General features: G+C 39.9%; 2 protein-coding genes across 2 annotated transcripts in view; one reads left to right on the top strand and one right to left on the bottom strand.

Moving 5' to 3' along the window:
• DR1 (down-regulator of transcription 1, TBP-binding (negative cofactor 2)) overlaps positions 1-5,789 on the bottom strand; it is a 21,455-nt gene extending 15,666 nt beyond the window's left edge. Inside the window, exon 1 of the mRNA XM_010860467.1 lies at positions 5,193-5,789. Within this exon, the coding sequence (XP_010858769.1) occupies positions 5,193-5,412 (220 nt within the window). The 5' untranslated portion in view covers positions 5,413-5,789. The remainder of the gene's footprint in view (positions 1-5,192) is intronic.
• A 100-nt stretch (positions 5,790-5,889) lies between these two features.
• LOC105003374 overlaps positions 5,890-14,330 on the top strand; it is a 51,529-nt gene continuing 43,088 nt past the window's right edge. Inside the window, exons 1-3 of the mRNA XM_010860509.1 lie at positions 5,890-6,087; positions 6,156-6,420; positions 9,187-9,219. Of these exons, the coding sequence (XP_010858811.1) occupies positions 5,890-6,087; positions 6,156-6,420; positions 9,187-9,219 (496 nt within the window). The remainder of the gene's footprint in view (positions 6,088-6,155; positions 6,421-9,186; positions 9,220-14,330) is intronic.

Raw genomic sequence — 14,330 nt, 5'->3', positions numbered from 1 at the left:
GAGATCCAACCAGTCCATTCTGAAGGAGATCAGCCCTGGGATTTCTTTGGAAGGAGTGATGCTGAAGCTGAAACTCCAGTACTTTGGCGACCTCATGCGAAGAGTTGACTCACTGGAAAAGACTCTGATGCTGGGAGGGATTGTGGGCAGGAGGAGAAGGGGACGACAGAGGATGAGATGGCTGGATGGCATCACTGACTCAATGGACATGAGTCTGAGTGAACTCAGGGTGTTGGTGATGGACAGGGAGGCCTGGCGTGCTGCGATTCACGGGGTTGTGAAGAGTCGACACGACTGAGCGACTGAACTAAACTGAACTTAAACAGGGATATTTTACATCTGTTATCACGCAGTAGTAATACCCCCATTTTACATAAAGGAGAATCTTAAAGGATAAGGGGAACACATGTATACCTGTGGCGGATTCATTTTGATATTTGGCAAAACTAATACAATTATGTGAAGTTTAAAAATAAAATAAAATTAAAAAAAAAAAAAAAAAGGATAAGGAAAATGTCTCCTAAACAGGACCATCTTAGCTGTGCAGGTTGTTCAGTGTACAACAGCAATGTATCTGGGAGAGCCATTCATACTGTAAACATCATAGATTTAAACTCTTACTATGGCACTTTTTCTGTCAGATGATAATAAAGGTTTTCAAGGAAGGAGTATTTTTTTCCAATTGGTACAAAGGGATTTTATGGACTGCTGATGGCCCTGGCCCTAAGGATCTCAGAGTAAAAGCTAAAACAATAAAAATAAATAAAATGAGTAATAGTACATCTATTTTTAAATTTGTGGATAAAACACATATCACTTGTTTCTCAGAGGTATGCTGATATCTACCTTAAAACTGTATTCAGAAAAGCACACAGCATATTAGGGGGGAAAATCCCTTAGCAATATTTTTTCAATTTGAAAGACAGTTATGACTACTTAAAAAAAAAAAAAAGGTAAAAATGTACACCCAACAACAATTTTAACATAGGCATATCTTATATTTTACAGTAATGATGTACTCCCCAAAAGTTTTGTTATAACATGAATTTGTGTGAATTATTTTATCCTTCAAATGCATAGTGCATGCTTTTCATTTAAAGAAACTAAAATACAAAAAATGGCATTCTCTAATTTCTCTCCTTTCTTTTGTTTGTACGTTAGGGGAGGGAGGTGCTGTAGTTCACTTAAAATACATTAAAAGAAGGTAGGCCAAAGTGATTTCTTGGTTTAATGGCCTAACAAAGACCCTTAAGAATCATGTCATCTATGGCAGCGGTCCCCAAACTTTTTGGCCTCAGGGACCAGTTTTGTGGAAGACAATTTTTCCATGGTGGTAATGCGAGTGATGGTGAGTGGCAGATAAAGCTTCCTGCTCATCCACTGCTCACCCTCCTGCTGTGTGGCCCAGTTCTAACCAGGGTTTGGGGATCCCTTCTCTATGGTATTACCACTCCTTGGAATCCGGGACAACAATGAGAGATGGATGGCAGAGCAAGAATCAAATATCATTCATCTTTATATCCTTAGCAGTATCTAGCACAGTGCCAATTCAAAAGTTAACTGTTGGGTGGCAGAAGAAAAACAAAAACAAAAAACATATTGATTTTAAAGAAGATAGTAAAGTCCTAACTTAAAAAGTACCTGTGTGCGATAAATTGTTCAATGTAAATTACATGTGTCCCTTCAGGAAAAAAAGTATCAGTAGGGATGCTTATCTAGGCAACACAATACTATTCTCATTATTATTACTATTATTACAATACAACTTCTTTGCAATCACTCAGATCCCCTGATTGCAAAACTACTTCAAATCCACTTTCCAAAACAGACTGTGGTTGAAGCTTTAGAACAAGGATACTTAAAGTATGGTCTGTGGATTTGTATCATAACTGTTTCATCATGTAATTGTCTGCAATGAGTTAAGTACTGTAACTCAAACTAAGCATTTTAAGAGCCTTCACAGCAAAACTGCAGCTATGTGAAGTGATGGCTGTGTTAACTAATTTTATTGTGATAATTAATTTATAATATATACACACACCAAATCATTAGGTTGTAAACTTTACACTTACACAATGTTATATGTCAATTATAGTTCAAAAAGCTGGGGAAAAAAAGAAACTTCATAGCAATTTGACAGTAATTTTATTTCTATTGAGTGCAATATCAAAATTTTTCATTTTGTTTTTCTAGTGACTCATTTTTATTGTATTTTACCAAGTACCAGCGTGAGAGGGATTGGAGCAATACAACTGCTGAAGTGAATCCTCAGAGACTTTTTCAAACTTTCACTAACTTGCAGTTACTATTCTCAAAAAAGTAAAAAAGAAAAGGTAGCAACAGACTTAAAATGCAGAAATAAAAATATCATTTAAAATATTCCTACTTACACTTTCTCTTTACAAATGGCATCATGACATAAGGTTAAACGTAACAGACCTTCAGCTTTACATTTTAATCAGTATCATATAAAGTTTTTACATTGTAGCATTATTTCATATAAGTTTCTCAATTCTAACAGTAATTGCTAATTATACCTGATACCATTAAGTATTATTTATACATAACTGGGGAAACCTAAGTTAACATATTTGCCTAAGGCCAAACCCTTCACAGTATACTTTGCAGTTCTTAACACTCAATGTCAGTTCTTTCCATAATACAACAGAACATGTTAGAACTCATTTAAGAATGTGATCACAGAAACCCAGAAACAAAATAAAAACATCTTTTAAGTGTAGAACTCCCTCTATTTGTGTGTATGTTATCTTCAATGCCAAGCCCATGTTCTTAAAATAAGCAAAATATTTGTGTTAAATTTTTTTGTATTTTAACTAGGTTATATAATTTCAGATTTACTGGCAATAAAATTTGTTCAACTTTAGCTTGCATTTTACAAAACTGCCTCAAAATTTGCTCTGAGAAGGCAAAGTGGCAAGCGAAATGTCCTGAAGCAAAGTCTAGTTCATTAAACTTATTACTAAAAAAATCCAAACTTAAATATGTGAGAATCAAACCACTTTAAAATGTACACTATTCTACATGGATATATCTTACATTCCTAAATAATCAAATTGACAGAACAGTATTAAAAAATGTCATAATCAGCTTTCCAGTCAGTCTATAAAATTACACCTTAAACACCTAAAAAAAACACCACACCTTAAGGATTTCTTTTAAAAAATTTTAATCACTCAAGACAAAAATTTCTTTAAATTATTATGCAATATGAGATTATAAATATATAAAGTCTATCCCTCTAACTGGGGAGAATTTGGGGTTAAAATGTACATCCTTATCTAACACTTAAGAACAGCAATGTTACAAGAAAACAAAAGTAATTTTATAAAGCTGTAACAGCTCAATACATTATTTTTTTAATTAATAAATCATCCTCAGTACATAAGGAAAATGCTTTCACTGGAACTTTCTGACTCATACGTTAAACTGAATTTAGCATATTCCAAAGTTGAGCTATTTAGCTAGCATACTGCTAGCTACAGCTGCACTTTTCTTCCATCATGTCAATCAGAAATCTAAATATATCCTAGAAAAGAATAAACTCTACCCAATAAGACAGATTGTAAGGCGTTATTAGATTTTTGGAAAGATCCCCACTTCTGTGGTATAAACAAATGTTTAAGCAGATCCTTTTGAAATCTTTTGCAATTTTCATTAGAAAGGCAATGTTGATAAAAGATCTGTTTTCTCTTTTATGAATTACAAAAGGAAATTACAGCTATTTGTGTTGGACAATCTTGTGAAAGATTTGTGACAATTGCACATATAATGTAAAAATAAAAACACAAGAGGAAAAATAGACAACTTGGCTTTCATTTTACTTGCCAGAGTACTCTAAACAAGTAGAAGACTAGCTTTAAAGTCAAATATACCTTTTCCTAGGGATTTCTTTTTCTCCTTATGTACTGAAATGGAAATGTCAGAGTATGTTTTATATATCAGTAAGAATCAAAAATGAAATGACAAAATACTTCTGTCAATAATTACCGTAAAATACTGTATATGGTGAATATGAGCAGATGTGTCCTCTACTTCAGTATAACAGGAAAGTCACCTTTTAAAAAGTTAATAACAATAAAATGGTAGATAACTGCCTGCCTACCAAAATTAAATTAACAATGAATCTTTTTTTTCTGACTTCAAAAGCGATCCAGAAATTGTTAGAATTTTAATTGGGTTATTATAAAAGGCAAGCTATCACTTCAAAATTGACCACAACCTTCCCATAAGATTATATATACCAGTTACAGAAAAGTGCTTCCCAAAACATTATGACTAGTAATGCTGAAACAAACAAACCATCAGAATATGGTCCTCCAAAGCCCTATTAACTGAACTAAATCCTTTCCAAGATGCAAGAGGAGAAATGGTTAAACTTGCAGAAGTGTTCAATAAACGCTTAAGCCTATACAGCTAAACGGAGAGGACAGCAGGAAACAAAAGGGAATGTTCCACGAAAAAAAATCTCACAGTCTTTAAACCCAAGCTTTAAAAACCTACCTCTATGGAACAATGCAAGCTATGGAAGGAAGGAAGGAAGGTTAAAGAATACTGACTGCTTCTTTCTTACAGAATAGAACTGGAGTACTTTAGCAACTTGTTGATGAACGGTAGGGACCATGAAACCATTTTTAAAGCGGAAAATATACTATAGTCAATACTAATAAACTTTACAATTGTGAACATTCACGTTAAGAATATTTTTATTCATGTTCTGAAAATTGATCTTTTCTTCTACACTGGTGAAAAAGGTCGGGTGGGAAACGGGTGCCCTCTCCACTCAAGCTTGAACTTCCTGTCTGAATTCTAATTCTCCAAGAACTTCTGGCTTCCTCTCTCAGTTGTCATGATCCAGGTTTCACTTTAGGCAGGCAAAGTTCTTGTTGCTTAGGTTTACCTAGCTGTAAGCTGAGACCGCTACTACTACTTTCTTAGGGGGAATGTTAGCCGACTTAATCGCCTGCAGCTCTCACCTGCATTTGGTGTTTGAAAAGGACCACGAGAATACTACAGAGGTCTGAAGGCACCGGCTGCCTCCATGCCCGCAATGGGTTTTCAGTTACCAATACTAACCAGGGGACAGAACTGAAGGCTTTGACATGAACGCGTCACGCGACCAGCAGGCTGTCCCCGGCCCCTCTTTGAAACAAAATCCCACAAATACCACTTACCTTGTATGACGTGCTCTGGCGAGATGGTTTTCTTTTCCGATTTGTTGCAAATCTCATTGGCTTCAGAAGATATAAGGTGAATGAATTCAGTGCAGCAGTTCACCACCAGCTCCCGGGCATCGTTGGCCACCCGGACATTGGGGAGAGTCTCTTTGATCATCTTATTGATAGCAGCTCTGGGTATAGTGAGATCATCATCGTTGCCAGATGAGGAAGCCATCGCACCTTCTCTCTCGCGCCCCGACTTTTAAAAACTCCTCAACTCTGGTCCACGACGATTTTTCAAAAGGCCGCCCTCGGAGAGCGATCCAGGAGTCCCTCTGAGATGAGCGTGCAGAAAATTAAGGGGCCAGGGGTGGCTGGAGAGAGAGGGGAACACCCGTGTGTGTGAAAGATTTAAGGCGAGGTTGGGAGCAAAGTTGGAGGTGGGCGGGAGGGGGGTTGTTGAGGATTCTGGGGACAGCACTGCCCAGGTCGGAGGGGAAGGCAAGGTGGTCCGGAATCTGAGCACTAGAAAACCCCCTTCGTGTCTCCTCAGAGGGGCGTGCGCTGTCGTCTAACCGTTCCCCAACGGCGCGGAGCAGAGGCAAGGTCCGGGGGCACTGGTCTGGCCGCGGAACAGGGCGGATACTCAGCCGGCAAGGCTCTACAGAACCGGAGCCCCCGCTGCCGCCCCCGCCGCCGCCGCCAGCAGCCGATGCCGCCGCCTCGGCCAAACCATCCTTCAGACACCCGCGCCGCCGCCTCACAACATGTCGGCCGCAGCCGCTGCTGGAACCAGGGCGGTCTCCTGGGAACGAATACGGACAGAACCAGGCACAAGGGGACCGGCAGCGGCGTCTGCTGTGACCGTTTAGCCCGAACGCAGATCGTGGAAGCCGAAGCCGCCGCAACGGTGGTCCCTCCAGAGGCCAGAGAAGGTTTACTGGAAGCCTCTCCCGATACCCTTTGCGCTACCGGAAGCCTCACCCCCACACGTTACCCACCCCCCCCCCCGCCAAGCTCACTTCCAGACCAATTTCCGGGTGTGTCAGCCGCCCTTCCCCCACCCTCGCGGGCGGGAACCGCCCGTCTTCTCCGCCAGCAGCTTCCGCCTGCCGCAGTACCGGCACGCGCTCTGGGGTCCCGCCCCTTCCCAGGGATAGTGACCGGGCGAGCGCGCGCCTCGCGGTACCGAAGACATCCGAGCACGCGCCAGGGCTTCGGCACCAGAAGCGGGTTGTGATGGGTGGGTGTACTGGCTAGGGTGGATCGCTGCCACTACTTTCTCTCGGCCAGCTGAGGCCTTCTTAGCCACGTTTGGAGACAAAGGAGCGCTGGATTTCGTTCAAAGAACTTGCTTTGCTAACGTTAAAGAGCCCGAATTGAGATTGAAAGGAAGAGGAACGAAGTCCAGGTTCCAGAATGGGATGTAAGAAAAGGAAAACTCCGTTTTCCTGGGGCTGCATCGTCCTGAGGAAAAAACTGTTGATCTCTAATAGACTATCTGGACCAAAGCTCTCTATGGTCCTCCACCCATTTTTCTGGGTTTATGGGAAATGAAACAGAGAAGTGACAGCCACTACTAATTAACAGCTAAGCTGGAAACTAAAAATAAGATCCAACGTAGTGGAGAGGCGTAGTGTACAATGAGCCAAATTACAATGTTCCCACTTAGACGTTTTCCGTGATGTATTGGTTCTGCTAAGGTGGGGGAAAGTGGGTTAAAGTATGTTAAGAAACTGATTTTCTCTTCTTTCCAGGGAAGCAAACGTGTGGCAAGTTCTTTACAAAAATTGCATTTTTTTTTTTAAAGTAAGTTTGCCACAACGTCTTTTTGAAGAAGAGGCTGTTATAAATAGAGTGTTGCAATTTCTCAAAAGTAAAAGAGATAAAATTTAAATCAGTTTAGGCACTTTACTTAATCATATACAGTTGTTGTACACTGGCAGCAACTGGGTTGTTTGAAATGTTTTCTTAAAGTTTTGTATTTTGGTGTACAACCCTAGATGTCGCATCTTGAGGAAATCATACTTGTTCCTTTTTTTTTCATTTAGCGTTTTCTCCAGTACATTTGCAAGTTCTTTAACTTCTGCAATGTAGACATTTGTTTCTTAGCATTATTAAGTTTAGTCAAAATGTCTTTGATAAAATGATATTTTAAACTTTTTATTCAAAATAGGAATGTGAAACTGTTGGCTCAGATGTAGGCCTCTATGAAAGTTTGCTTCCTATGTATCTTGTTTTCCTTTCTACATGCTTGTTTGTTTCCTACATCATAATATTCTTCTGGAAATCCAATTTTTGTTCTTCACAACTCGAAAGGGTCCAGCTTGCAATGAAGAATACCCCCACCACCACCACAACTAGAGAAAGTCCACTCCCTGGAAGACCCAGCATAGGCAAAAATAAATAATAATTTTAAAAAATTAGAAAAGGAAGTACTACAGACACAGTGAGCTTCTGGTTTGTTCATCCCTGTATCCCTGGGGCCTGAACAGATCCTGCTACATAATAGGCACTTGGTAAATATTTGTTATCTCTGGAGGTGAATGAGGACCTTTAAGGATAGTAGAGTAAAAAAGAAGTCCAAGGACAAAAAGAAGAAAGTATGTCAGGGGATACTTGTTAGAAACCAAGAAGGTGTAGTGCAAAGGAAGCCATGAGGGGAGTTTTTTTGTTCATGTTTGTGCACACGTGTGCTAAGTCACTTCAGTCAAGTCCGACTCTGCAACCCTATGGACTGCTACCTGCCACTCTCCTCTGTCTTTGGGATTCTCCAGGCAAGAATACTGGCGTGGGTTGCTGTGCTCTTTATTTTTGGCAGCCTTGGGTCTTTGTTGCTGGTGGGCTTTCTTTAGTTGCCCAGAGTGGGGGTTACTCTCTAGTTGCTGTGTGGGTTTATCATTGTGGTTTTCCTTGTTGGTTTCTGTAGGTATGCAGGCTTAAGTTGGAAGGGTGTGAGATGCTACAGAGAAGCATTGTTGGAAGGGGATCAAACAATCACTGAAGTAAAAGGTCAATAGGAGAAAGCAGAAGTCAACATGCAAACAGTTAAGGAGAGGAATGCGGAAAAGAGCAAGGAGTACAGAACACACTTTCCAAAAGTTGGGTGGTGAAGAAAGTGAAAGTGAAGTCGCTTAGTCGTGTCCAACTCTTTGCAACCCCATGGACTGTAGCCTACCAGGCTCCTCTGTCCATGGGATTTCCCAGGCAATAGTACTGGAGTGGATTGCCATTTCCTTCTCCAGGGGATCTTCCCAACACAGGGATCGAACCCTGGTCTCTTGCATTGTAGACAGACGGTGGCTTTACCGTCTGAGCCACCAGGAAAGTCTGGGTGGTGAAGGGAAAGGGGCAATGGAATGACACTTGAGGAAGAAGCAGGGTCAAGAAAAAATTGCAAAGGCTAGGAGACACATACATGTAGTTCAAAGGAAAAGAGGTGTAGATTGACAATACAAGCAAAGTAAGACTTTAAGGAAATGGAGGTGGATGAGATTGAAAGGTCCAAATAGAATGATCAGGATTAGATATACAGATCTGGGCATGTTTCATAAAACAGACTGAAGACAAGATTATTCCATCTAGTACAGTGTTCATCTCTTGTTTGTTCTTTAGTTCTTCTAGGTTCTTTGGTAAACATTTCTTGGATCTTCTCCATTCTTTTCCCGAAACCCTGGATCATCTTCACTATCATCCTGAGTTCTTTTTCTGGAAGGTTGCCTATCTCCTCTTCATTTAGTTATTTTTCTAGGGTTTTATCTTTTTCTTTCATCTGGGATTTAGTCCTCTGTATTTTCATTTTTATTTACTTTCTGTGATTGTGGTTTTCCTTCTTGAGGCTGCAGAATTATAGTTGTTTCTTCTATCTGCCCTCTGGTAGATGAGGATAAGCAGCTTGTGCAAGCTTCCAGATGGGAGGGACTGGCAGTGAGAACTGGATCTTGCTCTAGTGGGCAGGGCTGTTCTCAGTAAAACTTTAATCCAATTGTCTGCTGCTTTCAAATTGTAGTGCTGGAGAAGACCCTTGAGAGTCCCTTGGACAGCAAGATCAAACCAGTCAATCCTAAAGGAAATCAACTGTGAATATTAACTGGAAGGACTATGCTGAAGCTCCAATATTTTGGCCACCTGATGTGAAGAGCTGACTCACTGGAAAAGACCCTGATGTTGGGAAGACTGAGGGCAGAAGGAAAGGGGGTGACAGAAGATGAGATAGTTGGATGGCATCACCAACTCAATGGACATGAGTTTGAGAAACTCCAGGAGATGGTGAAGGACAGGGAGGCCTGGCATGCTGCAGTTCATAGAATTGCAAGTAGTCAGATACAGCTTAGTGACTGAAAAACAATGGTGACCTCCAAGAGGGCTCACACTAAGGGGCACTTCCTGGGACTGCTGCTGCTAGTGCCCCCATCCCTGCAGCGAGCCACTGCTGACCCACGACTCCGCAGGAGTTCATCGAACACTAGATGGTTGGTCTGGTTCAGTCTCCTGTGGGGTCACTGCTCCTTTCCTCTCAGTCCTGGCGCACACAAGATTTTGTTTGTGCCCTCCAAGTGTGAAGTCTCTATTTCTCTCAGTCCTATGGAAGTCCTGCAATCAAATCCTGTTGGCCTTCACAGTCAGAATCCCTGGGGATTCCTAGTCCCTTTGCTGGATCCCCAGGCTAGGACACTCAGAACCATCACAAGAGTGGGAGAACTTCTTTGATATTAGTGTTCTCCAGTTTGTGGGTTGCCTGCTAGGCGGGTATGGGATTTAACTTTATCGTGATTGTGCCCTCCCCCCACCATCTCGTTGTAGCTTCTCCTTTGTCTTTAGATGTGGGATATCTTTTTTTGGTGGGTTCCAGCATCCTCCTGTCCATGGTTGTTCAAAAGCTAGTTGGTGCTCTCACAGGAGATGGGCACATGTCCTTGTACCGTGCCATCTTGAACCAGTCAGCCCCGAAGACAAGACTATAAGTGAGTGATTATAAACAGTGATTGCAGAAACTGATACATGATGGAGTTTAAGAAGTAGCCAAAAATGTCAAGAGTTGCAGAGAAGGGAATAAGAACTGAGAAGAGATGGTGTTCATCTAGTGATATTTATAGAAGCAGTTCATGAATAAAAACCTTGGAATTCTTTCATCTATTTTATGGGTCAACTTTGTAACTGAATTTTAAGGTAAATAAAGGATTCCTTTATCTGTAGGTAATAAATTCAAGATGTGATGCAAATATGTTTTTCTTTCAAATGATAATGACTTTTTGATTGTGCTAGTTTAAAATCATTTGAAGCAGATGGAATTAGGAAGCCTTTCCTTATGTAAATCCAATTGTTCATTCTTGCTTGCATAAATGAATAAACATTCATGTTTATTGGGTGTCTACCATATACTTTGCTAGGTACTTGGGACAATGGCAGTAGGTAAGAAAGACCCCATCCCAGCCTCCATATTTGAAGCACTAATACCAAAGAAAGAAAAGAGCTATATTTCGTCACTTCTTGGTAATAGGGGAAAAAAGGGAATCTAAAATAATACAGAAATAATATAGTATACCTGTTTGAAGAATTTTTATGGAGTGATTAAAATTACTGGGTATGGGTATTAAATTTTTCCTTTAATATTAAAGCAAAATATTGGAGAAGGCAATGGCACCCCACTCCAGTACTCTTGCCTGGAGAATCCCATGGGCGGAGGAGCCTGGTGGGCTGCAGTCCATTGGGTCCCGAAGAGTCGGACATGACTGCGCGACTTCACTTTCACTTTCACTTTTCATTTTCCTACGCTGGAGAAGGAAATGGCAACCCACTCCAGTGTTCTTGCCTTGAGAATCCCAGGGACAGGGGAGCCTGGTGGGTTGCCATCTATGGGGTCCCACAGAGTCGGACACGACTGAAGTGACTTAGCAGCAGCAAAATAGCAGTATTGTTATTAGAATTATATGAAAATACATATGTAAATAGCTGAATAGAAACATTGAAAACTAACATATTTGTGTTGAAATAGAGAAATTATTGGTGATTTTACTTTTGATTTTTCTTTAAAGTTTTAAAAAAATCTTTTTCTAGTTTTTAAATGTTTTATATTAGCAAGTAGTGAGAAATTTCTTTTTCTGTTGATTTGTAAATGTATCCATTCTTCACATACACAGTGGGGCTTGAAAAAGCAGTCCTTGGATTTTAAATCTTTTGTTTAGCTAGAAAAGCTCTTAAACTGGTGATCCCCATGTGAAATCTAACCCACAGATATTGTACCAATTATTTATTCCCACAACAAAATGTTGCCTAGCAAGTTAACCCAAAGGTCAGTGGATTAAAACACTAACCAGTTATTATTTCTTAGGAGTCTCTATGTTAGTTGGGCAGTTGTTCTGGAATTGGCTGGGTTTATTCAATTTCTGTCCGACTCTTTGCAACCCCATGGACTGATTAATTATACCATCCTTGGAATTCTCCAGGCCAGAATACTGGAGTTGGTAGCCTTTCCCTTTTCCAGGGAGGGATTGAATCCAGGTCTCCCATATTGCAGGATTCTTTACCAGCTGAGCCACAAGGGAAACTCATGAATAGTGGAGGATCTTGCAAATCAACAGGTAAATATGGGGTGATGATTGAAAGTGTTATAGAGGAGATAATCCTTGAAAAAGTTTTCAGGAAGAAAAGGAAGGGAATTTCATGCAGGGGAATAACAAAATCTCAGTGATATAGAACATTATGGAATTCTCGGTGAGCTGTGATACTTTGGTGGCGGGTATAGGGAAAGGACCATGAAGGAGTAGCTTGAGAGAAAGTGCTCCAGGGAAGTGTAGTATTTAAGGTTCTTCCACTTATTTAGAGTAAATAACAACTCTAGCCAGTTAAGTTGACTTTACCAGAAGGATACTGGCATATCTCACAGAATGTTGGTAATTGCTGGATAATCAGGGAAACTCAGTAATAGGAATCCATAAACTGTCCTCCTCATGGACTAAAAACAACTCCCCATCTTTTTGCATCTCAGTTCAAAATTCATGAAATCAAGAAAACTCCCAAGAGAAAGAATACTGCCTGGTTTTCTAGCTTGTAAATCAGGATTTTACAAGAAAAGTGGGCAGAATTGTCCAAGAGGTTCTTGTCATAGAACAGGAAATTGGAATAGGTGAAATGATTTGTGAGAAACTGTAGAAATGAAGTGATGGATATTCTCTATACACTGTAGAAAGCATGATTAAAGAGAAGGAAATGAGAAACATTAAAAAAAATTATCCTCTTGATTCGGAGAACAGCCATACTTTGTAATATGAGCCAAGAGATAAAACTGAGTTTGTCTCTCATGGTGGGTAGGGACATAAGCCTTTTTTCAGGCTAAATTCCCTTGCCACCTGGGTTTGTTTTCTTAACTGTAAATGAGCACTGGGAAAAGAACAGGCTTTAGAGATTCTGCCCAATCAATTCACAGAACATTTTCTTGGTAATAACTATTGTAGCTCTTTTTTCAGTCAGGCTCACACACAGGATTGAATCTTGGTTTTTGATAGCAAGTATCTTTAACAATTATCAATGTACCAAAATAATTCTAAAAGTGCCTAAGGAATTACATGGAGGAAGATAAGTGAATTACATATATTAATCCTTGGAATGACCTAACATAAAATTCCACACATTTACCCTTATGGTTGTGGTTATGTAATTTGACCTAAATTATTGTCAGAGTTAAGGCCAGCATTCATCACAATGAGACAGGAAATGGATTAACTGACCAAATATAGTATTTTCAGAAGCACCTCATGGTAAGTGGCTTAATTTGTGGCTAAATTATAGGCAAAGTAGGTGAGAAAGTCATAGTTCCCAAGTAAATCCCAGTTTACAGTGTTCACCATCAGAATGTTCATCTTTACTAGAAGTAAAGATTATTGTTTTGATTAGAAACACGTATTTTTGTGACTGTTTGTTTAGGTAACAAGGACATCTAAAGCACAAAGATAAGCCTATATTTTGTACAGATGCCTTTCTATGTTTGCAGCTTCAATATAAAGGATAGTAAAGTTGGACTTCCCTGGTGGTCTGGTGGTTAGAAGCCTCCTGCCAGTGCAGTGGACATGGGTTTGATCCCTGGTCCGGGAAGATCCCACATGCTGCAGAGCAACTAAGCCCATGCACAACTACTGAAGCACCCTAGAGCCCATGCTCAACCCAACTAGAGAAAGCCTGATCATAGCAACAAAGCCACAGAGCAGCCAAAAAATAAATAAAAAAGCAAATTTTTAAAAAAACAGGGCAAGGGAGCTCCCCCTTTTTTTTAAAAAAAAAAAAATAAAGGATAGCAAAGTTAACGTCAATTTCTGTTTTGTAATTATGTTGATTGTATTGGGAAAACATAAACCAATACATTTAAATTTATAAACTGGTTACAAGAAGTTACCCATGTTTATGAAATTTGTTCAGCATTTCATAAATTCATAAATAATATTTAGCTCCTGAATAATGGTAATACATACATTTATGCACCTATTATACATAATACATTAAGATTACTGGCTTGTTGAGAAAAATATGATTATAAAATCATATATCATTTCAGCCCAGATACACAGCAATAAAAAATTTTAAATACCTAACAACACAAATCTATATAAGCAATAATTATGTTAGAAAATACTTACAGCATTCTTGATTTTTTTTTTTAAAGCCAACGATTCATTTAGTATCTTTCTGGCATTTGAACTGACATCTCTTCATCTTCCACATAGTTGCTAACCGAGAAGGAAAACGGTTAGATTTGTCAAATGGCTTTAAAGCTTCACGTTAACATCAACGTTACAGAGACCCAAGGAGAGAAATAATAACAGAGGCATTGCTAATCAGCAAGAAAAGTATAAATTATACAATAAGTGAAGGAGCCACTGGCCAACTGTTTAGAGGAAAACACACCACAGTCAGTCAGTTTAGTCCCTCAGTCATCTCCGACTCTTTGCCACCCTATAGATTGCAGCATGCCAGGCTTCCCTGTCCATCACCAACTCCTGGAGCATAATCAACCTCACGTCCATCGAGTCAGTGACGCCATCCAACCATCTCATCCTCTGTCGTGCCCTTCTCCTCCTGCCTTCAATCTTGCCCAGCATCAGGGTCTTTTCAAATGAGTCAATTCTTCGCATCAGGTGGCCAAAGTATTGGAGTTTCAGC

The sequence above is a fragment of the Bison bison genome, unplaced genomic scaffold (assembly GCF_000754665.1).
Source record: "Bison bison bison isolate TAMUID 2011002044 unplaced genomic scaffold, Bison_UMD1.0 scf7180017864466, whole genome shotgun sequence".
Classification (NCBI taxonomy): Eukaryota; Metazoa; Chordata; class Mammalia; order Artiodactyla; family Bovidae; genus Bison; species Bison bison.
Note: the sequence above shows the minus strand (reverse complement) of the source record. Positions and strands in the feature narration are given on the sequence as shown.